General features: G+C 47.8%; 1 protein-coding gene across 4 annotated transcripts in view; it reads right to left on the minus strand.

Annotated features, from left to right (window-relative positions):
* CEP164 (centrosomal protein 164) overlaps positions 1 to 27,711 on the minus strand; it is a 586,844-nt gene that overhangs the window by 374,205 nt on the left and 184,928 nt on the right. For all 4 annotated transcript variants that reach the window (XM_069614472.1, XM_069614471.1, XM_069614470.1 and 1 more), the window contains exon 4: positions 18,797 to 19,028. In XM_069614472.1, the coding sequence (XP_069470573.1) occupies positions 18,797 to 19,028 (232 nt within the window). The remainder of the gene's footprint in view (positions 1 to 18,796; positions 19,029 to 27,711) is intronic.

Raw genomic sequence — 27,711 nt, forward strand, 5'->3', positions numbered from 1 at the left:
GCTGTACCACTGAGACATCACACCGACGATCCTGAAAGGGAAGACATCATTTTTAAAAGCATTTTGCTTCGATCGCTGCAGCGCTGCATTTCACTCACCTTTCCTGGGCACCTCCATCTTCAGCAGCGATCATCCGGATCCGCAGCCACTTCCCAGTGCCTAGAGAGAAAAAGACAAGAACACAAGGTGAGAGAAGGAAGGGAATAGGAAAAGCTCAGTTTCCTTCTAGGACTTACCAGTTGGGTCATTCCCATTTCATTTCGGGTCCTGCCGCTTCCTGGCATTCCGGACCCCGGCCCCTATGGGGTAAAAGACAAAGACATTGAATGAGCGAATGCAAAGACATTACCCGAACGCTCATCCAGAACTTACCTGTCATTTATTGGAACTGCACGTTTCACTTCGGGTCGGCGCCATATCTCCGGCATTCCGAACCCCGGCCCCTAAGGGGAAAAAGACATAAGCGTTAGCGCTTGCTGCAATAAGACAATGAACATTATTATTAAGCTTGAACTTTTGAACTTGCAACAGAACTCTTACAGCGCCTTACCTGAATAGTCAAGCTTATTTGAACTTCCATCAAACCTCAATCCAGTGAAGTAACTGGGTTTCAACGCGCCCCTGAATCAGAAGCAGGATGGAGAACTCATCCTTCCAGACCCTAAAGTGAGACTTCACAGGGTATCGTGGAGGGTTGGAAGGAAGTGGGAGGCTTGAGCATTATTCCGTCAGTAGGTAATACTCCCTTTTCACGCACAGGGGAATATTCCTACGAGCCAGAAAAGCCAGAGTAGAGGGGCCCTACCTGTCCATCTTCAGAGTCCTGCGCTTCACCATTGAAGAAGCATCAGCACTCGAAGCCAGACCTGCGCCTCAGTGGGAATCAGGTGAGCGTGACAATACTCACAGCGCTTCTTGCAAATAGGCTGCCTATGGTGATCTGCGCCCTGATGCATCCAGACCAAACTGGATATTTTCCCAGGTAGGAACATGTCCTGGAACTTACACAGACTACATCATGTGATACACCAAACTAGCGGTGCTCGGACGTATTTTGTGGTGGCCTCGCTCGATGCAATAAAAGCATTTGACTCAATGATGTGGAATTGGCTATACGCCACTCTGCAACAATTTGGGATGGGACTGAGATTCTTGAGGTGGGTGTTAGGAAAGATTTGCCTTCTGTGCAATTTTCTCTCCATTTATGGACCGCCCCCAAACCTTTTGCTTTTGTTTGGCTTACCTATCCTGACTAGCCATCAGCTGTGCTCATCAGGGCTTTTGCTAATTTGTTATGGGGAAACTGACACGTCCTTCAGGTGCTCAGTACTGGGAAACTACGTTTCCCCACAGTCTTCACCTCCTTTTTGACTGGCAGGGGCCAATCAGTTTCTCTTCCCTAATTTCTTTCGGCTTCTTATTCCCTTTCCTGTGGGGTCTCCCAGGGCTCCGCCTTGTCCCCGATGTTTCAGGTGCTACTCGGGTGCTACTCGTATGCCGACGATAACCAGATCCTGAGAGAATTAGATCTCGACAGAGTTGGGGTGGCGGGTCGTCTGCGAGAATGCCTGTTGGCCGTAAGGTACTGGATGAGTGGCAACTGGCTGAAGCTCAATGGGGACAAGCCGGAGGGTCAGGTAGTGGGAACCCTCTCAACCCTGTTTCTGGGCTCCTCACTTTTGGCCTCCCTCACTGGGTGTTTTTACAGTTCCAGTGACAGTTGTGAAGAAACTGGGGGTTTATCTCTCGGCATCTTTATCCATGGCCCCACAAGTCAGTGCGATCTGCAAAACTGGGCACTTTCTATTGAAGGTGCTCCGGAAGACACTGCCTTTCTTCCAACCGTGCCTTCGGCCAGTGGTTGTTGCTTCTCTTATCTCCAGTACATTGGACTACTGTAATGCTCTCTCTCTTGCCAAGCCAGCTGGCCTAATCCACCGGCTTCAGCTGCTCCAAAATCTGGCAGCTCGGATTGCCACAGGTACACTGTATGGCTCTCACATTAGCCCAGTGCGACACAGTCTACATTGGCTCCCGGTGAAGCAGAGAATTGTTTTTAAATCTCTTAGCCTGGTTCATAGGGCTTACCATCGAGTTGGTGCAGATTTCCTCCAGGACAAATTCCCCATGGATATCTGCGATCAGGCAGTGCTCGTCTGCTCCAGGTCCCTAACTTTCGCCATCAGCGAATGGGTGGTTGGGCCTTTTCAGTGTCCGCTGGTAAACTTTAGAACAGTTTTCCCGTTCAATTTAGGATGACTGATGATCACTCGCTTTTCCGTCTGTTAAAAACCAAACTCTTTGTTCAGTCCTAAGGCTGTTTATCTGGTTCCGTGGATATCCTCGCGCCAAGATGCCCTTGGGTGAATGTGCACGCTATAAATGTTTCTAACATTTATAACTGTGGCCAGTGCCTAAAATGGCATTGCCATGAAATCTTTTCTTCTGTCCTTTGACCATTTTGTACCTTTGCCTTACCCTACGTCGAGGGACCCGGGTTTCCATATTTGGGTATGCAGCCACCCGTGAAAACCACATCTTTCGCAGGCTCCTGCATGTCACGTGTGCTAGTGCCCATGAAGAAAGGTTGGGACTGTCTGGTCCAAATCCACACTACTGGTGCCAGTATGTCTGGTAGGCTTGAATGACTGGACCACGATTGGCCCACACCTGGTGAGCATGCAAAGGAGCAAATCTTCCACTGATTACCCTAGATTTGAGCGCAAAACAAACCTTGGATAAGAGAAGGGGCTCTGCATCCATTCCAGGTCGATCACCTGAAGTCCACACCGAACTACAGAAAGAGCCAAGTATCCCGAACGAGAGAGCAGACTCACGGAACCACCGGAGACGTGCTGGAAGGTTTGGCACCCTGACCCCACTTTTGTCCCATCAGACCCCTGCTTTTGTATCGTACCAAGAATGCCTGCAAGGGCGCTTTGACCTTTTGGAGTAATGAGACCAACTACTCGCTGCACCTCCTGCTTACCCTCGCAAAGAGCCTTTTCGGAAGTGTTCCTGGGCCATCCAGCGAACTGATCAGCTCGAACCCGGCTATCGCACAGGAGCGCTGCTGTCCCGAGTTGAGACTCTGGGAATCGCTTACTTGCAGTCCTGGGCCCTCTCCCATCAAAACTTGTTGCCCTGGCTCCTCTGGGTCGCAATTTATGAGAGTGCACCACACCGCGAGCATTTGCGGTCCTTGTGTCACCCCGCTGTGGTGACTGTCGCTGTAAGTGCTTGCAGACCTACCCACCCGTGTCCCGAGAAGTGTTGCACCGGAACGATCCTTCTTTCTTAGAGAGCTGAGAAAAGGCTACTGTCCCACCACGAACGATCCTCCCGTCCCGCAGCCGCTGAGAGCCAGAGCGTCCTGTAACTGCAGGGGCGAAACCTACTAGCGGATTGAACTAGACAGGCAATGATTGGCCCGGACTGTTTCGAGGGTCAGCGAGGACTTGCATCACTTACCAGTGGCCCCCTGGCACATCCATCTGTTTTTATGCACGAGAATCCCTAAAAAGATACTCCCCAAAGCTGGGCTAGCTTGCGCTCCCCAGCTATTCCCGAACGCCGAAAGTCGCTCTATCTGCAAGGGTAGACTCCACTGAAGGAGTAGGGCTTTATTCCTCATTGCCTCAACCCCCTTCCTGAACAGCTACAGCTCCCTGAAGAGAACCCGCTTTTCGCATGACCGCGCGTTGTTCACACACTATTGTACTTTGAGCATAAAGATCTTCACTTCTTAGGGCTGGACTGCATAAGATAGGGATGGATTTCGAAGAACTGCCAAATGAGATATCAGTGTTGAACTTACCTCTTCTGTTGCAGGCTGTGGTTATTCTCTACCCGTTCATCTGCATTAGGCTAAACGCATTTTGTATATATGTTACATAGCGAAAAGCGTGTGTGGCAATTGTTTTATTAGTACTGTGGTCTATTCGTGTTTTGTCATAAAGGCCTATAATAAATGTATATTTAATATACATCTGTCTAAGAGTATTCTGTGGAATTTTACTGTGTGCTAATTGTGGGCTTCCGACCCCTCTCACCCCTCCAGATACCTAGTCTTGACTTCCTGCCAAGGTACTGTAGATTGGTCTGGTTTGTGCAGAAGGTTCCCCTGTTCCACTAAACTAGGGTGGCATTCTAAACTTCTGTCCATTAGGTAAGAGTTTAGAAATCCATCTTAACAGTGGGTGAAACAGATTTACGTGAAATCAATGGCAAGAGTCAGGACCAGGAAGTATATTTCAGACAGGTGGGAATTGGGTAAGGGGACCAAACAGGGATGCTCGCTTTCTCCGATGCTGTTCATTTTGGCTCTGGAGCCCGTGGCGGCCCTTCTTAGGGTAGACTTTAAAGACATTGGCATACCGGTAGGAGGTACACGCACGTGGTCTCGCTATCTGCAGACGATATGTTACCTCTATGTACAGAAAGCAAAGCGGGGGTTAAACTGCCATACATCCTGGAAGTTCTGGATGGGTGTGCGCGACTATCAGGCATAACCGTAAGTAGGGACAAGTCAAGGTCATCCCCCCCCTGGCAGGTTTGGTGGGGATGGGGCAGAATACTCTGCCGGGCCTAGGGCTGCAGTGGGTAGTAGATACTTTACAGTATCTGGGGATAGATGTTTACCATGACCCCAGGCAGAGCATGAGATGAATAAGGTATGAGCTATGAAGGGAATAGAGAGGTCCATGGAATTCTGGCACAAGTTTCCACTCCATGATTGGCAGAGTGGTGCTTTTTAAAATGATAGTGCTTCCGCAGCTTTTATACGGCTTTATACATTTACTGTATGATATCCCATGGCTGTTTTTCTGCAAGCTTGAATCTGTGATTAGAGGTTTTATCTGGGGCGGGAAGAGGAGCGGGATCTCGCCGAGTACACTATGTAGAGATTTTAAGGATGGCAGAGTTAAGCAGCAACACTTTGAACTCTATTATCTTGCGGGACAGCTGCTATTTGTCATGACTTGGTTAGCAGACGAGGCCACACTGGATACAGATTTACTGCAGGACGCTGCTACGCCCTACTACCTGAAAGATGGTCTGGGTGCGGAGGGTGAGTTACAAGGGAAAGTCTGCGCTTCTGCGTTTGGGGCAGAGGATGTGGTACAGATTGTGGCGATGGGTGGGTGGGCGATATCCGTACTCTGACAACATACCACTGGCAGGGATACAGGCGGGAAAGACCAAGAGGAGATCTGCAGTTCCAGACGACACTGGGAGCCAAATGGGATTATCACCTTGGGGGATCGGTTTAGTGAAGGCATTTTGGCAAGCTTCCTGGAGCTGGAGAAGAGGTATGATCTCCCTATAGGTCAGTTCTTAACTTATCACAGGGTGATCAGAGCGGCAGAAGCCCGGTGGCCAGAATTCGGGCAGGGAATGGAGTGAGACACGGTGCTCGACTCTCTATTTCTTGTCAGAGGGTGGTCATGTGATTTCAAGACTTTATGAAATATTACTGAACACTGTCACGATGTTGGAGCTCAGGGTACGGTCCCATTGGGAAGAAGACATAGGCCGTGCATTCACAGAGGGAGAATGGGCCAGGGCGGTAGCTGCTGTATGCACAAAGGGTGTATAGCAATGCCAGGCTAAAAATGATGCAATTATACGTTACACACAGAGCGTATCTGACCCCCACAGGCAATTTAGCGATTTCAGTGCAGAGATGCCCCACATGTGCAAATGAGAGAGCATGTATGCTGCACATGTTTTGGCCATGCTAAGTGATCAGAACTTTCTGGCATGAAGTTGCAGACAAGTTATTAGCAGGGTGATCACAACGCATGACTGGACACCCGAGGAATCGTCGTGGTGTAGGTTTGCCCGTAGGCAGGGGGCCGCGCACCTTACCAAGATCAAGGACCTTATATGTGTTTTAGCAAAGCTTAAGATAGCGATGGCGTGGAAAGTAGTTGCAGGACCCAGGATTGAGGCCTGATGGGTAAATCTGAATAGGTGGGTGTAGGTGGAGGCGGAGACGATTGTATGGCACCGTGCTTTGTACAGAGTGAATAGGGAGGTCAGTGATGTGACTGTGGAATATGTGAATGCAGACAATGTTTGCACCCACGGATGATGGGGCCCCAGGACAGTCATCCGAATGGCCAGACAGTGATCAGATTGCGATGAGCGGTAGTGGGAGGACGTCTGTGGCATCAGAGAGGGGTTGGGGGGAATCTGGGCTATGCACACAAGGGGTTTGGTTTACAGTTGTCTCATGGTCCTCTGACCTAGTTCAATTACAGGCCGGTGGCACACTTAGACTGGTTAGACTCAGTAAATGGCTCTGAAGCGCACATCTGATGTGACTATTAGAAGTGTGAACATTTCGCAGAAAGGGGTCATGAGACACTGATAGCAAATTATTTAATTTTCTGAATTAATGTCATGATATGTGGTGTGCTACTGTGCAGCCATTGTTTGTTTTTTATTTTTTTTGTATTTTTTTTTTGGTTTGTCTTGGTTGTTGAAAATAATAAAAAGTAAAAACGTGTCTTTTTTTTTTTTTAATGGCGACAGCCAACAAATTCAGTGTGATAGGTCAGTTGGGAGATGACCAACTTCTCCACGAGTTTGCCCAGGAAGGGGGTAGTGGAGATAGAGCGGTAGTTAGACAAGCAGGAGGGGTTTGGCAGACGGCATTTTTAGGAGAGGTTGCACAAGGGAGTGCTTGATGGATAGTGGGAAGGAGCCAGCGGCAAAGGAGTGGTTACAGAAATCAGCCAAGGCAGGAGCGAGAGAGGAAATATTGTCCTTTATAGTTCTGGAGGAGCAGTGGAACACCTGTTTGAAGGAGGCTTTCATAGATCAGACAACTTTAGTGACAGCATCCTGTGTTCAGGGCCAGAAGGAGGAGAGCATGGGGGAGGGTGAGAGGGGGGAGTAGGAAAGGGGGTAGAGGAGAGGGACAACAGAATGTCCTGGGTTTTGGTTGTGAAATGGGAGGCCAGTGCAGTACAGAGGGCCTGGGACGGAAGAGGAGAAACAGCGACTGCAGTAGGATTGGCAAGTTCCTTACAGATTCTGAACAATTTATCCGTATCATTGATGGACCCAGAGATGCAAGCTTGGATATGGGCCCTCGTCTTGGAGTGGATTGAGAGACGGTATTGCCTTTGGAGCAGGCGATAGGCCAGTTTGTCAGTGGATGTGCTTGAAGGCTGCCACTTCCATTCAGCAACTCTGCACTTGCATTTCAGGGAGGCTAGGTCGGAGTCATACTAGTTGTTGCGCTTGAAGACAGGCTTCATACGGATTCTCATGACGGGCAAGGGTGTTGGAGATGGAGAGGTGGAGGTTAGCGAGGGCTGTGTCCGTGGGAGAGCCGATGGTGAGGTGCAGGAGGGGGGATGAAAGTGGCAGAAAAAGCAGTGACTGACACTCGCTTCATCGGTCGAATGACAGAGGAGACCGGCAGTGCAGGCAGAGGCTTAGCCAGGGAGCCCAGGAGCTCCAGGTGAGAGGAGAGCATGGTCAGACCAGCAGAGAGGTGTAGTGAGAAGGTTGGAGATAGGGATGTCTCCTGAGATGAGCACATCTGAGTGGGTCGGACCGGAGGGAAGAATGGTGAGGTAAAGAGTCACAGAGGTCGCAGAAGAGTACAGTGGCTGCATTAGAAGAGTCAAGATGAATGTTGAAATCTCTGAGGAGGAGCAGCTTGGAGGTAGACGTCAGGAGAGAAGAGGAGAGCTTGGCCCATTCAGAAAGGAAGAGGGAGGCCTGGCCAAGGGACCCGTAGATGGTGGGAAAGGTAAGCAAGAGGGATAACCAAGCCTGCAGACGAGGCATTTGAAGAAGGAGTAGGATTGAGTGGGTATGATGGTAGCAGGAACCCATTCAGGGAAGATCAGAGCCACTTCGCCTCCAGACCGGTTGGGCCTGGGTTTGCAGCGGATCATGTAGCCCGCAGGAACAAGAGTGTCAAAAGCAGTGACAGAGCTGGCATTGAACCACGTCTCAGTGAAGGCAAGAAAGTCTAAATCAAAGTCTTCAAAAAGGAGACAGATGACGGAAGAGTGTTTAATGGCAGAACGAGCATTGAGAGTAGCTAAGTGAAGCTAGTTGCAACCTTTGAAAGTTTTCTGAGGCAGGGTACAGGGACGTGTTACACCAGTCAGTGGTGGCAAAGGGGTCAAGAGGATGGCAGAAGGAGTAATGGCAGTAAAAGGGGGGCAGTTGATGGACGGAAGACGTCTATCAAGAAGGAGGAGGTTGGGCTGAGAGCCCTTGGCAATGACAATGCCATTCATGATACACCTTGAGGATGGGAAGTGTGCCAATAGTACTTCCCATCTGGTTCCACCATTCATGGGCGAAGAAGAGAAGGGGGAAGAGGATTGAGACCATATGAGGAGTCCATAGGTCCAGAGTGGGGGCAACAAAGAGGATGTCAGTGATAGTCTGCCTGAAGGAAGCATTGACGTAGTTGTCAGCGATGGGGAGGCCTGGGTTGGAGACCAGGAGTGTGCTCTTAAACCTTTTCCTTTCAGGCTTGAAGAGAGAGGTAGGATGGCTGATAGAGGATATGAAGATCACCATGGAGGCAAGGTGGAGGGAAACTGCAAAGTGCACGAGGAACTCACCAGGCGGCCTAACAGCAAGATAGGCGCAAACAAATCAAATGTACAATAAGTCAAGTGTCCAGGAGGGATAGGGCCTTGGTTAAAACAAACAGCTGAAAGCACGAACCAGGAAGCGAGATAACAAGACAGAGGGGAAAAAACCTAGACACAGCCAGCAATTCCAAGCACACACAGATATGAAAGCACATCCAGTAGTTTCGAAACAGATTTGACTTTCTAAACAGCGGTACAAGGCCTAGATTTTAAGCACAGCAGCCATTTCAAAAGCACTCCGATTTGACTTTCCAAATGGAGGTAGGAGGCCTAACCTTTAAACACATCCGGGTAGTTTCAAGACGCACAGATTTGACTTTCTAAATCAGGAGGTACAAAGCCTAGCTAGTTACAATGATGATCCAGACTCATGCCAAACATATAAGCCAAGACTTAAACTGAGCCATCCTGCATGAACACTGTCCCTCCTGGTCTGAACCCACACTAAGGCCCAGCTTTGCACCACCAACCTGCCCTCTGCATAGGTCCTCTTGCCCACTCTACCCACCTGCGCAAGAAATCCCTCCTGTATACAGTCTCGGCGTTGCAGTGATCCATCCTGTACGCAAACCCCAGTTTCCCTACTAAGATCCATCTCTGCAGCAATCCACTCTGTACACAGGTCCTCTTGCTCACTCTACCCACTGAAACCCACCTCTGCAGTAATCCCTCCTGTATACAGTCTCAGCTTTGCAGTGGTCCATCCTGTACACAAAACCTCTTGGCCAGTCTTCCTACTAAGATATAACCTGCAGCAATCCATTCTGTACACCGGCCCACTTCCCAAGTCTACACACCAAAACCCAGCCCTGTGGCATCACCTGCAGTCTCCTCACTAAGGGCCTGCTCTGCAGCAATCCCGCTGTACAATAGTCTTCTCGTTCTAGACCAACCTCCCCCCTAAAGTGAAGCTCTTCAGTGATCTCTTATGTACACGAGCCCTTTTAGCTTGCCTGCAACCAAGGGCCAGCTTGGCAGCAGGCAATCCCTCCTGCATGTGCCCTTTTGGCCTGCCTCCTCACTAATGCCATACTCTGCAGCTATCACTTCTGCTCACATGCCTTCATGGGATGTCTCCCCACTAAGGCCCCGATCTGCAGCTAGCCCGCCAGCCTACCTGTCTGTTCTACCGATTACGTGGCATGTCTGCAGCTCTCCTTTGTAGAAACACAAACAGTAGCATCAGATGGGGCGCTTACTGGGTATTCAAACCAAAATGGCCAGTTTACAGGAGGGACAGGTGCAGAGCTGGCTCTTAAAGCAAATGCAGGGAGTGAAAAGGGATAACTGTGTGCGGGTTGTGGGTTAGCCGAGGAGCTAGACTGTGGGTATCACCATGTAAGACAGGCGGGGTAGGGTGGCTAGAGATCAAGGTTACCGCTCCCTGTGTGGCAGAATGTACAAATGTGACAGATTTTTAGCAAGACCTTACTGCAAATGTGGCGTTTAGAGAGGGCCAGGCAAATATTGAGGTTAAGATGGGGGTACATACAGAGCTAGACTTACTGGAGAGACAGATAAAATGATATTTAAGAGGAAAGTCATACAGAGACTACAGACCAAGATGGACAAAGGTAAACAGGGGAGAGCTGCAGAGCTAGACATTATGGACAATAAGCCCAAGGAGCATGGTGCGTACAAGGGGTTAGATCTAGAAGAACAGGGTCTTAGTGGAGCTGCACGTCAAAAGTAACAAATGAGAGAAAGTGGAAAAAGAGCCCAAGAGGAACAGCTGCAGCTGACCATTAGCAAAGAAACTGGACAAATGTGACTGGATTATGAAAGGAATAGCTGCAGAGCAATGCCTTATTGGGGACGGATACCAAAAGGAACAGGTGTACAGCAGGAGAGGTGCAGACCTGCAAGTTACAAGGAAGAAGGATACAGGGAAAATAGGTTCAATCAAGAGATAGCTACAGAAACGAGCCTTAAAGTGACAAAAGCGAATTAAGAGAGGTGTGCTGAAGAGATGGCTGCAGAGCAGTGCTTCACTGGAGAAGGAGAAATGTACTGCTGCCTAGCTAGGCCTTCTCAGGAACATAGGCTTAGAATCCATAGATGTATGAGGAAGAGCTGCCCATCTGGGCCTTACTGTGGGGACAGGCCAAGGGAGACATGGTGCAAGAGTATTGCTTCAGAGTACAGCATTACACAGGAGGGATAGCTGTAGAGCTGGGCATTACTGGGTATACAGGTGTGATAGCTGCCAGGTTACTAATGTAGAGAAGGGAGAGATGCAGAGCTGGATCTTACTTGTCACACAGACTATGCAGAAAGGAACTGCATGTGATCAGGTTTGCGTACAGACCCAGTCAGGGCAGGTAGCCCAACCCAAATAACCTGCGATGCCTGAGCGAGTGCGAGTAGGTCCCTTAACCTTAACTGTGCAGATGGTGGCATCCTCGCCACAAGAGAACACTGGCGCAGAGGAGACGCATCCTGAAGACTTAGACAAGTGCTGTAGAGTAGGAACCAGGATGGTGGCGCAGTGGGACAAGGCATGCACTTCGCCGCAGGATGGAGTGAGTCCAACCACACAGGGCTGCACCGGGAAAGGCAAAGCACTGCTCCAGCTGGCTGTCAGCTGGAGCTTGCGTGGGTAAAGCAGTCCACCAGCGATTCATTTTCAGGGGACAAAAGCCTTTACAACAACCTCATGGAAACATCTACCAATCTATATTAGTTATAAATAAAGGCCTCCATAGGCCATGATGACCCACTATGCTACCAGGCATATTTCGGGGCATGAGGGTTCCCCAAGGATGAATCCATTGTCCAGGTTTAAATGTTGTAACACTTCCTGGCAAAAGAGCACGGGGCTTAAAAGCCTTTATCAGCCCCCACCAAGCCCTTCCCCTGAAACCTTCTGGAGCAAGATAGGTGATTGGTAGCATAAGTATCCAATCATGGGAGAGGGTACAGTACTTACAGTGGTGCCCCGAATGATTGACAGTGGGTTAGTTGGGTGAGGACAGGAGGTGGTGGAGGACGTCCGAGAGAGACAGAAGTGCAGAGGCTACTTTACTTGGGGAGGGGGGAGTGTGTGGAGGGTTTGTGAGTGAGGGGAAAGTGTGAGGAGGAGTGGTAGTAGTGGCAGAGGTAGTAGTAGTTGGGGGTAGAGATAGTAGGTAGTGGGAGAAGCTAGAGTAACGATTGAGAGGTAGTAAGTAGTAGCATTTGTAACCGACATGAAGAATAAGACTAGAGGGAAGACAGGTATAAGAGTGATAGTGCTAATAACAGAATAGGAATAGTAGTAGAGGAAGTCAGGGTATCAGGGAGTGGGAGGATAGGAGTCATGGTAGGAGCAGAGAGAGACAGAAGAACAGATAAAAAGCAAGAGGCAAGGAAAAAAAGAGTGGGAGGTGCGAGAAACCAGAGTGCCTCACTCGCTAGTCCTCGGGGACTTGTTATGCAGGTGGCCAGGACATGGTCATCGCTTTTGGATCCAGTACCTGGGAGTGGACCAGTGCGGGAGGATCATGTGGGTGAGGGGTCTTCAGGGAGTGGGGGGTGAGATAGCCAATGGTGAGACGCGGCATTCTTACCTCTTTTGTTCATCTGCCCTATCCTATTTTGTAGGATTTTCCGAAGTCCCATCAGCCCGCTCCTTTTTACACAAACACTGGGACGATGAAGAGGGTGACAGTAACCAGACTAACTCTCTCACATCGTACTGGACATGTCCCGGTATTCGGGTCAGGCAACGTCAAGCACTCTACCCGAAGTGCGTACACCTGATACCAGTTTGCTCTCCTCACACAAATAAAAGGCAACATCTAAAGACACTTTAAGCAAGGTGGAATACGAGAACAAGCACAACTTCCTGGAGCAGAGCGACGGACCAAGAGCAATGGGTTAAAAACCCCAAGGCTTCCCTACTGGAGGTTGTTGCCTCCGACAGACTACGAAAGACACGGGGAGAAGGCCAGATCCAATAAGTGAAGATTGCATTGTATTTCAAGGACACCAGCGACCCTTCCAGGTGACCGGCAGAGTTGGGGAGCCAGAGGGGGACCTACGAGAACAGTGTGGTGAAAGGTCTGAGCCCGGCAGAGGGGGACCTTTATGAACGTTTTGGTTGAAGCTTTAATTTAGAAGTCAGAGAAAGAGACTTTAACGTGGAAGGCCAGGCGAGTCCCGATCCACGGTTTTGAACTGTGTTGGAAACCAAGCCACAGGGTGTCATCCTGCCTACAAGGAACGCCTTAATATGCAAGTCCCAACGTGGGGAAGAGAGCTGGTTCAGCCACATTATCATTTGAACACTGACTTTTCCTTTTGCATGCATTTGTCCTTTTTACACATTTGTATAAGAGCTAGGGCAGGCATTAGGTTTTGTTAGCATAGGCCATTTTGATTTGATGGACTTCCTAGGACTGTTTTATTTATGGTTTGATGGTCGAAGATACACCCATCTTAGTTATAGAGAAAAATAGGAGTTTCTCCAACCCCAACATTTTCAATAAAGGTTTATAAATTGTATCCATAGTCAGTGTCAATACCTGTGATACCAAGCCTTCCCTAAAGAGGAAGGAAGAGAAGAGAATGGCAGGGGTAGACAGAGAGGTAGTTACAGTTAAGACTGACAGTAAGATCAAGAGTAAGAAGAGACAAGATCAAAGGGTGGAGGTGGACCGGAGGAGTTCGAAATTGGAGGGATATTGGCGTGGTGGGAGGAGAACATCTTGGGACCCATGGTAGGGAGGGGTCAGGTGTGAACGAGTCAGTGGAACGGCATGGAAGGAGGCACCATTCCTAGAACACCAAGCCAGGATGGTTAGAGTCAGCCAGCGTCTTATGGACAACATCAATAGGCAGAAGGAATTAAAGACTGTGGATTCGATATATAAGTGCTGTGCGCTCGTGACCACTCTTGAAATTAAATATTGAAACTGTACAATAGTAAAATTAACTGCCAGCGATCACTCCTAACCCTCCAACTCATCCACCAGATCTGGAAAGCAATAGAGATCAAAATTGTTGGGGTGGGAACGGTGACCCATGCTCAAGTTGGTTAAGAAAACAAAGCCATTCAGCATCAACATTAGAATATTCCAGAACAAGAGTTTGCAAAAGTTCGGTTTTCATTCTCAATATCAGACAGCTGACACGTGTTTCGACCAGCAGGTCGTTTTCAAGGCTGTATAAATCCCACATTGCAATTCATAGATATAAATAGTTAGAAGATGTGATTTGCATCACCACATTTACATAACACATTAAATACATCCAAAACCACAATTTCAACAGAAAGGTCAAAATCAAGAAAATCAGTGTTGCAAGATTCCCATCATAAATAATAAAAAATACAGAACATGCCACATTTGGAGTTGTCGATGTAGGTCAAGCAAGTGATGCACAGTATTGGCACAACTCCAAATGTGGTATGTTCTGTATTTCTGATTATTTATGATGGAAATCTTGCAACACTGATTTTCTTGATTTTGACCTTTGTTGAAATTGTAGTTTTGGACCATCAACAGGCATATGTAGAGAAATAGACAGATGGGTCAAGTGGCAATATCATATGAGCATTTGTGTTAAGGAGACCTGGGCTAGGGAAGGGGTAAACCGACGGAACTGGAGAGAACGTGACAGCCATAGCGCCAACTTTCCTAAAGACCCAGTAGACCCTGCAACCCACTAGCCTCTACCACAATGTTACCGGTTGTTAAGTTCCAATAAACCCCCCTGGAACTGCTTTAAATCTCCACAGTGGCTGTTTGTGACGGGTACCCTGTCACATGAACCAGCTGGTCTTTAGAAGGATTGCCAGCTTAGACAGATCATGCCTACAGGATGGATAGCTGTAGAGCAGAGTCCCATTGGGAAAACAATTGTCACCATTTGTCACCCGACTCAAGCCAACCTCTGTGGCCATCATTCATATTCACAGAGCAAGTCTGCATCCATCTCTCATGTACACCCAAAAAGTTACAGGTGTACAGGAGAGACACAGCTGGAGAGCCCCTTTTGTTTTACAGGACATTAAGGCCAAGAGTGATGGCTGTGTAGGGAGAACAGCTCCAAAGATGTCCCTTCCTGATTATAATGCAGAGAAAAATAGATGTTTGGGAGGGGATTGCTGAAGAACTGGGCCTTACTTTGGATATACACCAAAAAGGAACAAGTTTACAAGAGGGCTAGATGCAGAAAATGACAGTTATATAATTCATATTTGGTAACCTATTTGTGATTCACTGATCCCTAGTCTCTTCAGCATGTGGGAATATAAACTAATGGCGTATTCAAAGCAACTGTTAGGGTGTTTTGTTGGACTCAAGCCTGCATACCCCACCCAAGCCATGGCAGGGTCAAGTGACATCCTTTCATGTAAGAGGGCAGGAAGGGAGAGCTTGAGGCGGTGCAGAAAGACGCAGCAGGAGAAGGAAGCTGCAGGGTGATGCAGACACAGGATAGAAAGGGGATAACAGATGGGTGGGAAGGTGAAAGCAAGGGGAGATATATTACAATTAAGAGCAGAATGGGACATACTGAAGAAAGGCAAAGGAGAATACAAAAGTGGAAGGGTTGGCATACAGGAAATGTGCACTGTTCATGAAGGCCCACGAAGAGATGGTGCAAAGGGGGTGTAGAAAGCTGGCAGGGAGGACCAGCAGAAATCAATACCTGTAAGGTGCACTCTTGTAGACAAAATCTATAATCGCTATAAAGAACCTGCTTATCTGAAGCATACAATCTCACAAAGATAAAGTTTATCCTACTGGGTCTTGGTTTATATCTGCACCAAAAGCCTCTCCTGCTTCCTTGAAGCTGCACCATGGTTTAGTCTTGGGGTAGGGGGTTTGGTGTCTTTATCAATTAAAGTTGGGAGGCCAAAGCAGTGAACGCAATTTATCTTATGGCCACATGCTCCTTCCGATACACTGTACATGATTAACAAACAAGTGATGCATGCACTCTCTCCCTCTCTCTCTCTCTCTCTCTCTCTCTCTCCTACATATCTGCTTCTCACCCCTTGTCATTCTCTCACTCATCTCGTCAGTTTCTGCCTACCTTGCTGCAGACTGGTCTGTCTATGAAGATCCTAAGGCTGCCTTCCTTGCTCTGTGTTTTAATCTCAACCTGGTCGGTTCCTTGCAGACTTTCTGCATTAGACTTCTCAGGGCAGTCAGGCCTTGGAGAGTGGTGAGGAGGGAGGATGAAGGGCACTGCCTGCTCAGACTCATGTTCTGCTGAGGAGCCTGGTCCTGGGTTATCAGGTCCCTTGGCTTTATGAGACTGTTCTACATCTTTTTCCAGCGAACTCTGGAGACAAAAAGCTTCTTCCATGCAAGGAGATTGTAGGTAAGGATCTTGTGTTTGCGTTCCTCCTTGGGGCGGCCTACCATCACTCCCTACAGTTCTCGAGAGCTTCACCATCCGAAGTAAGTGCTGGTAGTATTTCTGGTCTTCAGAATAGCCCTCACTGGCAGATCCTTCCTCGGCTGAGTTTGGAGGTTGGTGGGGGAGTGGCAGCATCAGCGAGCGAGAGGCTGCAGAGTCCTGCATGCTGGAGAGATCTTCCTCTGCCTCCATGTTGTGCCAGCTCTGCGGATCCCAGGAGAAATTGTCCACTTCACCCAAAACACAAGACTCCAGATGGTCACCCCGACTGCTCTCACCGCTGTGCTCATCTTCTGAGCGCAAGATGAAAGGGTTAAACACATCATTTACTATTCTGGGAGAGGGAAGGGTGCCTTCTGCTAGATGAAAAGGTAAGTATCCTATACTGGAAGGAATATGTCTAGCTTTGGGAAAAAGTGATTTTGGGCGTGTTTCAGTACAACTTGCCTGCTGTTCTCCTTTCTGTGCAAAGTGAAGAAATCTGCCAACAATCGTTTGAGGAGCCTGATATGTCAGTGCATTACTTGACTTACACAGCGTTTGATCACAATGCTCAATGCGTTCACCAACATTGTTCACAACTCTCTGCTGGCAGTCAAGCTCCAAAAAGAGGGTACTTTCACTATCTTTTACTTGGTCCTTACAGAAGGTTCCAAAATCTAGAGAGTGGACGGGCACAGGAGCCCTAGCTGCCAGAGTGCCTTCTCTATCACAATACAAGGGTTCTGGATTCTGGCCATCAGTAGGAGTGCTCTGGACTCCTTGTTCATTGGGAGAAGTGTTGGCATTTTTAGATAGCTTCTGGGCTAATGTCTGGTTGCTTGTGGCATGCTCTAGCTTAGTTCCTTCATCACATGAATTTGCGAATTGCTGAGGCTCAATCCACCCTACAGTAGCAACCTCCTCCTCCCCACCCTCACCCTCCAGGTCACTGCTCTTGCACACTTTCAAAGCCTGGAGATTCATGGCCTGGTCCACCAGCTTTCTTTTACGCCTGCCTTCAAATGCTCGGCCAGACAAGCTGAGATCTTCTGACTTATCTGCCCACTCACCATCTTCTTCCATGTCCAGTTCTTCCTTGATACTGGGCTCCAACACAACGTTTTCACATGTCCTACTGTAAAAAAAGTTGTCAACGGAGGAACATTCTTCCATTGGAACATTGTTGAATTCTTTCATTGGCAGGTGAGGATCTTTGGATTTGGGAAATGAGGAATTATCTGGTATTTCTTGCATGAAACAAGCTTGCTCCACCATCGTAGGTAGACCCGTGATCTTTGTGCAACATTTATCAGAAGCAAGATCTACTAATTTAGGTCTGTCTCCTAGTAGTTCCCCTTCTTGATGCTCCACGGAAAAGTCCCTTTCTTCAATGACGCTAAGAGGTGACTGCAAAGTTCTGAGAAGGCCAATACCAGAGGAGAGATGCATCAATGCCTCTCTGGGTCCTGGCTTTGCACCTTGGTAGAAATCTGTATCTTCCACCTCTGAATCAGAGTTTCGACGGTCAGATGAGTCTTCAGTTTCCATGGACAAGTCCTGGCCTTGCTGCCTGCCAAGGTCTTTTTTTATAAAGGATGAAGGTCTTCCCAAAATCTTCTCAAAATCTGCAAGAACATGCCGATTTCGGCCAGTTTGGCATGGGTGAAGGGGTTGCAGCTTGCCTGAAAGGCTTGGGGAGATGGGGCCAAGCAAGCCGCTAGATTCTGGCAACATCCCTGTGCTACTTTCATTCATGAGGGTCTGAGCCCTAATCAGTCGTCCGTGCTCCATTTCAGAGCTCATGGGCTCCGAAGTTATGAACGAAGATGATACTTCATAGCTGGATGGTGAGCGAAGAAGCCCTTGATCTGGCTGCCTTTCCTAAATAGATAATGCACACTTAGAGTCATCAAATTAAATGCAATCAACCTTATCATTAGTAACATTTATACCTGTGAAGAAACAGATTGATAAGGTTACATTGAAAATATATGAACATCCTACCGTATAGCATGCCAATAAATTAGGAGGAAATGGATCTCATGGTTAAAATAAAATTTTAAAAAAAAGAAAAAGAAAACATTAAAAGATTAAAAGGGATATGAATCTCTCTTTATTAGATGTCGCATTTTAAGGATGTCGTGTCGGAATAAGGAGAACGCACAGGAAGTCCCTATGTAACTTCTGTTTGCTGCCTTAGAGAAGAGCTTATTGGTGAATATTATTATCCCTAACTTAGCAGGCTAGTTTGGTGACATTACAGGCCTCGTTACATCTCAAAGTCTAGTCATGGCATGAAGGGGAACCACTAGAACTGTTCCCTGCTATGATTTTTTTTAAATAAGCTATTGATTTCCTTGCCCTCGTTTCAGCTTGTGTGCTCTAATCACCCATCCACTCAGCAACCAATACCGTCTGTACAAGTGCAAGGGTATTTTGCTGCGTGCATGTTGCATATATGGCCTGCTTTTTGGGCTGACTATCAATTGGAATCAGGGAATCCAATTGCTTTAAATGTTTGAGAGTTGAGGAGAGGGCAGCAAAGAAGTTGGGGTGAAAATAACACCTACGAAAGAAGAACTTATACCTTTATGGTTTTAATAAAGGAGCCAAGCAACCCACCCTGTGCCCAGGCATCACTACATTAAAGACTAGGTACATTGACCAGAACTTTCAGCTTTGTTACACATAGGTCAAGGTAGCTTCTCTTTATTACAGTAATCTAATGTCAGGTTTAAGGAAGCCACCCTAGCTGCACACGTCCAGGCAAATGCTCACTCCCCACTGGCCAATTTCTTAGTGTAATGTATAAGGTGGGAAAAACTCACTGGGGTGGGTTTTAGCAGCTCACGGTCCCTCTTCTCTTTCTTCTCCTTTTTTTCCTTTTTCTTCTTTTTCTCCTTTTTCTTGGGTCCACCTGAGCCACCACCGCCTCCCAGTGCCTGTAGCTTCTCTCGCTCCTGTAACACAAGCTCACGATAATGTTCATCACTCGGATGGTCCCACGTCGACTGGCCAGTGGCAAAATTGAAGTAGTAGATATCGCCTGTGGTGTCCTGGCTGGCGAGTGGAAATTCAAGAAGACAAAGTCAGATGGTATCACCCAAAGCACCATGCTTGCAATTACTGCTTTCAATAATATTAACTAGTGCCAGATCTCCCGGTCACCACTGGCGCCAGTGCTAACAGTTAACTTTAGTACTAGTGCCCCTTCTCGCCATCAGTCCTAGTACATCAAAATAAATGAATGCCATTGCTCTAGCGAATTCGCAAGTTACTCACCATAATTCATAGTCCTAGTCCTCCTTTCAGCAGTCTCATGGGATGTCCTTAAAGGAATGGAATGCTACGAAGAGGACATGAGCAGTGTTTGCTCAAGCCACATCACTAATCACTATACGCCTTTTCATTGAGGCTCTCTAAGTGAATACAGTTTTTGCACATGTATAGGTCGCTTGCTTGCTAGGCCCAGAGAATCAAGCATCGTCTTACAGATGAGGCACGACAAGGATGAAATTGGCCTAGAGAAGCTTGTGCTACCAGCCTGAGGGGCTGGAACCTAGCAGTTTGGGTTGCGCACACTGATTTGGTGCACTGTTGAGGCTGATTTGCATACTATTGGTGTGTGGCAAATCAACTTCCGGGGTACCAGTGGTACAGGGCTGAATATCGGATTCGAAACCATCAATCAATCCCACACCGCTAGCACACCAGAAGGGATCCGAACAGATTGGAATACAAGAGAATTATAAGACCTCCTTGTCCAATTTTTGTAACGTGGACGGAACGGCAGGCTTATCTATGCAAGTTCGTGGATCGTTGATTAGTTGTAAGACAGCGAAAATACAATTACCCAATGATAAAAGGGACTGTTCAATCAAGGTAGTATAAAAATATCTACTTTATTATTACTACAACAGACAGTTCTAGCACACTACAAAATACAACCGACCCAGTAAAGGAACATAGAGGACAGCCAGTTTGACGAAGGAAAGGGAAGCACTTTGGATACTGACAGAAGGGTAGCTGGTAAAGTAATCAAGTCTTAATGTTCAAGATAATTGGTTTCAGCACAAAGGGGGCAAAGGGTTGTAACGGTCTCTAGAGGCCTTCAGAGAAGGACCTGGGGGGCAGAACCACAATGTACCTGGTGCTGAAGAAGTTCTTGGTGCTCGACAGCGTCGTGGCAGTTCCCAGGCGCTTTGCAGCGCTTGGTCCGAGTTAGTGGTGGGAGACAGCTGCGGGTACCGGGCAGCAGGCAGTTTGGCAAGCGAGGCTGGACAGACATCTGCAGACTGTCCGGCGTGGCGGCTCGAGGTAAAGAATCGTTGTCTCTGTGCTGGTTGGCGGATCTGGAATGGATGGTCGAGGTGTCTCAGACAGCTCTGGTGACTGCAGTTTGACAACAGTCAGCGGTGCAGCCGGATGCGGTTTGAGAAAGACAGTCTTGAAAATGTCCTTAACGCCTTAACTGCCAAGGGTCTCCCCACCCCACCCCCCATCCCAGTGCCAAGGCCTTTTTTTGGTTATTTCGGTATGTCGTCATTCCATCCCTAGTAACTTTTTTTTTACATGTGCTATCTTGGCCAAATTTGGCCCCTTTCCCCCCCCCCCCCCCCCACATGTAGGCGGTTGTAACATCACCAAGGAATCCGAGTTTGCTGTAGGGGCGTGAGAGAAAATAACCAAAAAGGGAGAAAAGTTTGGGTTTTTTCAGAAAATGCCAATAAAATGATGTACAAAGAAGCCTGTGTATTTTCCCTTGTAAGAGCTAGGAACACATGTTTGCTGTGCTGAATTCGACATTTTCCAGGCTTTCAAGAACAGGTTGAGTGGAAACCAAAAAAAACATTTTGATATGGTTACCAGCCGTTTTGTGAGAGGTAGGCGATTTAGCCCTTTTTTTCCAATAGGACAAGTTTAGGAAGGGGTGATTTACGCAGGTCAGGCAACAACTATGTAGGGAAAAATACAATGGTTTGGAGAGAAAAAAAAATGTATGTGGTGGACATGGTTGGCCCGGTATGGTAATGGCTTCTGTGAATTTTGAGAAAAGCAATGCCCCGCTACATTCCCCCGACTCTTCCAGTTAGGAAATTACACATTTTTCGTAATGTTTCACAAAACAAGCAATACCAAGAGCAAAAAACTGAGCCATGGTACACAGGTTTCTTATGCTTACGACCTAAACAGACGTACTTAGTATATCTAAGTAAAGAAAACAAATGTGGTGAGGAAGCGCATGCACACCTTTTTTGAAAGGGCACAGCAAGACCTTTTGAAGGGTAGGAGACTTGTGCAGGTTACAAAAGTGTATAGTGCCTAAAGCAGCAACTAAATGTAGGTCACATTTGGGAAATTAAAGGGTTGTGAGACAAAGTGCAGCAGCAAATGTTCAAAAACTTTATGAAATCCACGTAAACACAACAAATGTCCTACCTTCCCGCATTTCCACAGGTGTCCAGACGAAAACGGTACCTCACATGTGTGTGCACCTACCTGGGTGAAAAGGGAAAAGGCTAAACCACTGGTAACCCCAAGTCTTTCGGCAGAGCAGGTTTAGAGGAATTTTGCTCTTGTGTACAACCTTCAGATTTGGGCCTGGGGTGTCGCAGCCACCAAGGAAAACAGGGAACCCCATGCATTTCTGAAAAGTCACCCATGGGAATCCACAGAGGTCTGACTTGCGTGAATCGCTCCAGAATGTATAACCCACAATCCCTGGCAAAGGCGGAAACTTGGCGAAAAAAAAAAAAATAACAATTTTCAGACATTTCCCTCTGCCCACCGAAACACGCTGCCAGCACCACGTCCTACCTTCCCAAGTTCCCACAGGTGTCCCCGACGAAAATGGTACCTCACATGTGTGGGTGCACCTACCTTGGCGCAAAGGGAAAAGGCTAAACCACTGGTAACCCCAAGCCTTCCGGCAGAGCAGAGGAATTTTGCTCTTGTGGACCACCTAGCGATTTGGGCCTGGGGTGTCGCAACCACCAAGCAAAACAGTACTGCAGGCCCTTCAGAGCTCGAGGATAGTCCGGGGGGTTATGTCCCCGGACTTGGGCAGCTGTCTCATGTGGGTGAGAGACAGCTCCCCCTCAAGCCGTAATGCAGGCCAGCTAGAACTCCAGGATGGTTGGAGGTGATGCCTCCAGCCTTGGGCACCTTGTCTCCCATGTAGGTCGACCATCCCCAAGTCCAGCGGAAGTTCTAAGGAGCCCCAGCAGGATCCCCATTCCTGGGCTTGCGAACGGTCAACCCACATGGGAGACAGCCACTCTCAGGCAAACATCTAAGTTATGCTGGCATGGGGCGGGGGGGTTGCATTTTGAGCCCTGACCATGCAATTCCGTCCCAGCCCCCCAAAATATCTCCCCAGACGGTCCACTCCTGCCCACAACACCAACAATCCAGCCCCAGTCCGACCCAACCCACTGACAATGTGCCCTAACCGTAGAATGATAAAAAAATAATAAATTAAAAAAAACAGTACTCTCATAACATTGCAGCTGCTCGCATAGAAAAAGCGGTAAATGAAAAAACAAAACATTTGTTACCTATGGTCACCCCAGCAAAAGCAAACCATAACTACTGCTCTCCGATCACGGCCCCCTTTCAAGCCATCCCTGGTGTTCTACTGGCCCTCAGCCCCCCCCACCCCCCCCAGTAAAAAAAAAAACACCAGCAATCTGCCCCCAGGGAGGGCTACATGAGAGCCTGCTCATCCATTTGGGGTGGGGGTGGGGGGGAGAGAGGGCCAAGCTCTTTCACTGTAGCAAAAATCCTGGTGGTTTAGTGGCCCCCACCCAAGTCTAAATTTACTATTATTGTTTTGCCATTATTACTTTTTTTGCCCCCTTCCCTAGGGGCAGATGGGCACCCATCTGCCTCCAGGGGGGGCCAATACGTGCAGCCCCATGCGTTGAGGGGGTCTGCACCAAGATTTCTGTTGGCCCTCTGCCCCCACCCCAAATGGATGGGGGGAATCTCATGAAGCCCACCCTGGGGGCAGAAATCTGCCCCCAGGGACGGCTACATGAGTTGCCCCCATCCACTTAGGGTGGGGGGGGAGAAAGAGGGTCATCCCCTTTCATTGTAGCAAAAATCCTGGTGGTCTAGTGGCCCTCCACCCAAATCTCCTTTTATTTAATTTATTTTTTTGTTCTTCTCCCCTCCCCCCCACTTCGCCAGGGGCAGATGATCACCCATCTCTCCCCATGCTTGGGGGGGGGGGAAGAGGGCTGCTTACAAAGTAAGCAGCCCCCTCTCCCCCCACGTCACAAAGAGATCCCTGGTGGTCTAGTGGTCTAGTGGTATTGCTGGGCGTGGATTGAGCGCTCTGCGCCCGATCTGCGCCCAGCAATGCTTCAAAAAAGGTGTTGTTGGAAAGGGGAAGAGTCTCCCCTTTCCAACGACACCTCCCTCAAACTGAACGGCACAATAGTGCAGCAGATCGAGGGGGAGAAAGGTGGAGGCTGACCTTTCATTTACAACACGGCAGCCGAAAATGGCAGTAAAAATGTACTTTCAGTTTCATGTCGGCATGCATTACGCACACAGACGTGAAACTGAAGGAAATCCAACCCCCCGGGCAGTGAGGAGGAACCTCCTCCTCACATAGCCCGAGGGTTGGATTTCAAGTGCCAAAAAGGACGAGCCATCTCGTCCTTGGCAACACAAACGTAATGTCAAGGACGAGATAGCTCGTCCTTGGCACTTAAGGGGTTAAAAGATGAACGCTGGATGATGCTTGTGTGGCACTCCTCCTAGCTTCTTTGCAGGGCTTGTGTCCCATCAAGGCAGACGGGCCAAAGCTCAGGAGAGTGTTTGCAGGCAACAGCCTTGTCCTTAATTCAGATACGCTCTGGCATTTCCCACCAAGAAAGCTTGCTGGCAGAACCTAGCAGGGCACGCTGTGTGCTGGCTGGGTACAGGTTGTAGAGCTGCTGGACGGGTCCTCGAGTCCGGTATCTCCCTCTGTTCCCTGGGAGATGATCTTGCTTCCCTCTTGGACCTCTTGGCCTTCCTTCACCGGTGGAAGATTTAAGGTAGACTGTAGCTTCAGCTCAGGTCCAAATGAGTCCTTACTCCTTGCAGTCTTCAGATGATCTCCCAAGTGAAGGGTTCAGCTTTCTTTTAAAGCCAAATGAGCCCCAGTGATTGGTGCAGGCTAAGCCCACCTTAATCAACCAATCCTGGGTCCCCACCAACAATCTTCTGTTATGCATGAGGTCAGGACCAGAGTGCTCTGCAACAGGACAGACAAGGGGGACACAACATATACCCAAGTCCCTCCCCCATCTCCCTGTCAGTTGTAGATCGAAGTGTCTCTATGGTTAACTGCGCCCTCTGTGACTCTTGATTAAACACAGGGTTCCCTTGAAGTTTGTGCTAGCAGCAGACTTCATGTATCCCCAAAAACCACATACTTCTCCCCTGTGAAAGGGGTCAGCTCTGCAGGGATTTGCCTACGGTAAATGGTGGACCAAGACATGCATTTCACTGCCTTTCATACAGACGGGTAGAAACTAGCATCAAGTTGACACATTGCATACCAAAGGGGTGTTAGCCACGCCCTTCCTGTTGTCTATTCTGGCAACCGAGTCCCTTCAGGCTTGCTTCAATTATCTCTTATTAGTATGCACTCATGGCTGGAGGAAGGTGTGCCTTGTCCCGTCGGGAGATGCTTTGATGTACCCGGGGCCGTCACATTCCAGCTGAATATGACAGGGGAAGTTGGCGTCTGTCGGCTGTCTCTTCCCGGAGTACATGTGACTATGCGTTTTTTGCAGGAAGCAGATGAAATGGGTGCAGAATGGCCTCTGAGGTTGTCTCCCATCATTTATTTTCATTATTTAAAAAAATAATAAAAAGCCCAGGCGAGCGCACTCTCCCCGTGCGGATGGTCGAATTCCTCACATGGTGCCCTTCTGTAATGGCACAGATAGGCTAAAAGTAAAGGAAACCATGGTATCAAGAGCAATTCTCAGACAGTAAACACACTGTGGCTCAAGCATTTGCCATTTATTGCAAGAAGTCTGGCCAGATTTTCAACTCTCCAGCTTCCCACACCACCTTACTTCTCTCCATAACGGTCCCATAGAGAAAACAGAAACTAGTTAGTCGCAAAGTCCATCTGAACAGGTAGCGGACAGGTGCATCTGGATGAGAGGGTGATAAGAACTTCTAGCACAAAGAGTTATTTGTGAGTAACTTGTACTTATTTGATCATCCTGTGCCATTTCCTCCAGACTCATAGGAAGACTACGAAGCATGAGGAGAGTGAGGCAGCTGTTTTGATAAGTGATATTTCGTAGGAAGGCAGGACTGTACTGACCCTAACTGAACGTAAACCCAAAAAGCAGTCCTTACAAAAGGCCTAGGTCGGGCGAGGGGTTAGAAATGTGAGGTGAACTTTGTGAAGGTTTTTCAGAAGATGTAATTGGGTTTGACAAACGCCTCACTATCCCTAACCGAACAAGGATTTCCCAACCTATAAAATAAGCTAAAAAAAACACTAGCAAAAGGATTCTGTCCCTCACACTTGCACATACAATGAACTCAACAAGGTAATGCATAGCAGTTTAAACATAACAACATGAACAGTTATTTGTAAGACCTTGTAATTGTTCTTCCTTGTAATCTGGATGAATTCCCCTTTCCCAGATTCAATCAGGATTTCGATCAACAGTTCAAAAGAATAAGGAAATCCGGTATTATCACAAAGTCAAAATAAAGTTCCTCTTCCGCCATTAGGTCAGTAGGTCTTGCTTTGGGGGTTTAACCAACAATTCAAAATTGTTCAGCAAGTCTTTTTCTCTCTCCACTGGTGGTAGAGAGTGCCACACAACCACTACTTAGCAACAAAAAGGTGTACTTCCACAGTGTATTCATGTCAACGAAATTACTTTTGTCAGGATGCTTCTGCAAATGTTCATAATGCACTTTCATCAATAATGTTGATTAGTCAAGGTAATTCCACAATCAATGAATTACACAACCAGCCTGATGAACTCACCTGCCAGGACTACAAGGTCCCTTGCCCCGGTGTACTCTCCAGCTAGGACAATAATCAACTACTACTAACACTACAAGTACCTCTGTGGTACAATTCTGCCTTGTACAACTTCTAAAGTCTCTGACTTTCCACACCCTCAGTGTTGACTACTTCTTTTGGTAAAAAATGTGACACATTGGTGCCGTTTGTTCCACCCTATTGATTGCCACATGCAATGCAGGTTATGCTCCTCTCCTCCTGAACACTTTTGTCAGAAGGGCAGCCTTCTTGCCACTCTTGTTCTCCTACTCTGTTTTTAACCACATGCCAATATTGGGGATCTCCCACTCCTGCTTTTGTTTGGCTTACGCAATGCTTATTCAGATCAGTTCTTTCTATTGCCTCTTTTCCTCTTTTACAATAGGGTCCATATAAAGCTGGTTGCTGAACTGCTCCCTTTTCACTTTAGCAAGATTGGTTCTCTTCAACTATCACCCTCTTTTGGCTTTGGCAATAGTGGTTTGCTTTGGGTTTTTACAATAGTGCCTTTGAATGTTGTTGCCAATTATTCTGACCTTTAAAAACCCAATGACTCTGCCACTTCCTCCCCTTCGTAAGGGCGTGACATTCAGAATCAATATCTTTCTGCTTAACGCCAGTTCAATTCACCTAGCATTTACCTTTCTGCCACTTTGCTTCTTTCTCATTAGTTCAGTATTCAAAATACCTGCCTTCAGCTAGCGGGCAGTTACAGAGCGCTCCAGGGTCACAGTATTCAAGTGAATTCACCGGGTAAGGCTTGCGCATCCACTTGCTCGCTGCCGTCAAGTTCTCTACTTCTTCTGCTTCAGGTGGACTGGAAAACTGCTTAGCTGTTTTGTTCGTTCCACGCTTTTCAAAATTGGAGCGTTTTTTGCTACACAGGCATTCAGGTGCTCGCCTGCCACCCAAACCTATCTTGCCTTGAGGAAAGCGTTCACAGTTCACCCTTCCTGCTGCACGATCTCTGCAAACAGTGCCTGAAGGAAGAGACCCTTGCAGAACTGGCATCCGTGCAGCAAATGTCTGCGGTTCCGGCATCTCTGCTTTCCTTCAGCTGCAATCGTGTTGTGGAGTCACAGCAAGCACTCCACCTTCCACTACTGCTGCTACTCTCTATGGCTATCATCTGAGGGGACATTTTATGCCTCTCAGTCTCCATCAGGTGTGGGTCATTAATTTAAAAGGTCTGCTTCCTGCAATTTAGAGCCTCTACATCCCTCTTCTTCGTCCCACTACTTTTGGAATTGTGGGACCTCAAGTCCCCAATGTTCAAGTCACTCCTTTTAAGGTAATAATTGTTACAGACTTTGTTTCTATCCTTAAGACCCTTTTTAAAAAGAGTTTTATAACATTTTACTGAATGGCATTGCTCTTTAGGCAAATTATGACTTTCAGAATCCAATATGGTACTATTCAAAGATTGATCTCTCATATTCCCCTGTTGAACATAGGAGTTTTCACTGCTACAATTATTAACCCTGGGTAAATGATTCCTACTTTCAATACAGGATTGATTAGTACAGCTTTTACACCATCAGGAAAATTAGCTTTGGGAAACAAAAGCTTCTTCTGGCAACAGGACATTACTGATTCCAGCATTACTGACTACCTCCTCAGAGGAAGAAAAATACAGCATTTCTCCCAACCGAGTCCTCCTGTTACCTTGGAGCCCTTCTCCTCCCAGGTGATCCTCCCAGCTAACAC

Source organism: Ambystoma mexicanum, chromosome 9 (assembly GCF_040938575.1).
Source record: "Ambystoma mexicanum isolate Mex_15411 chromosome 9, UKY_AmexF1_1, whole genome shotgun sequence".
Taxonomy (NCBI): domain Eukaryota; kingdom Metazoa; phylum Chordata; class Amphibia; order Caudata; family Ambystomatidae; genus Ambystoma; species Ambystoma mexicanum.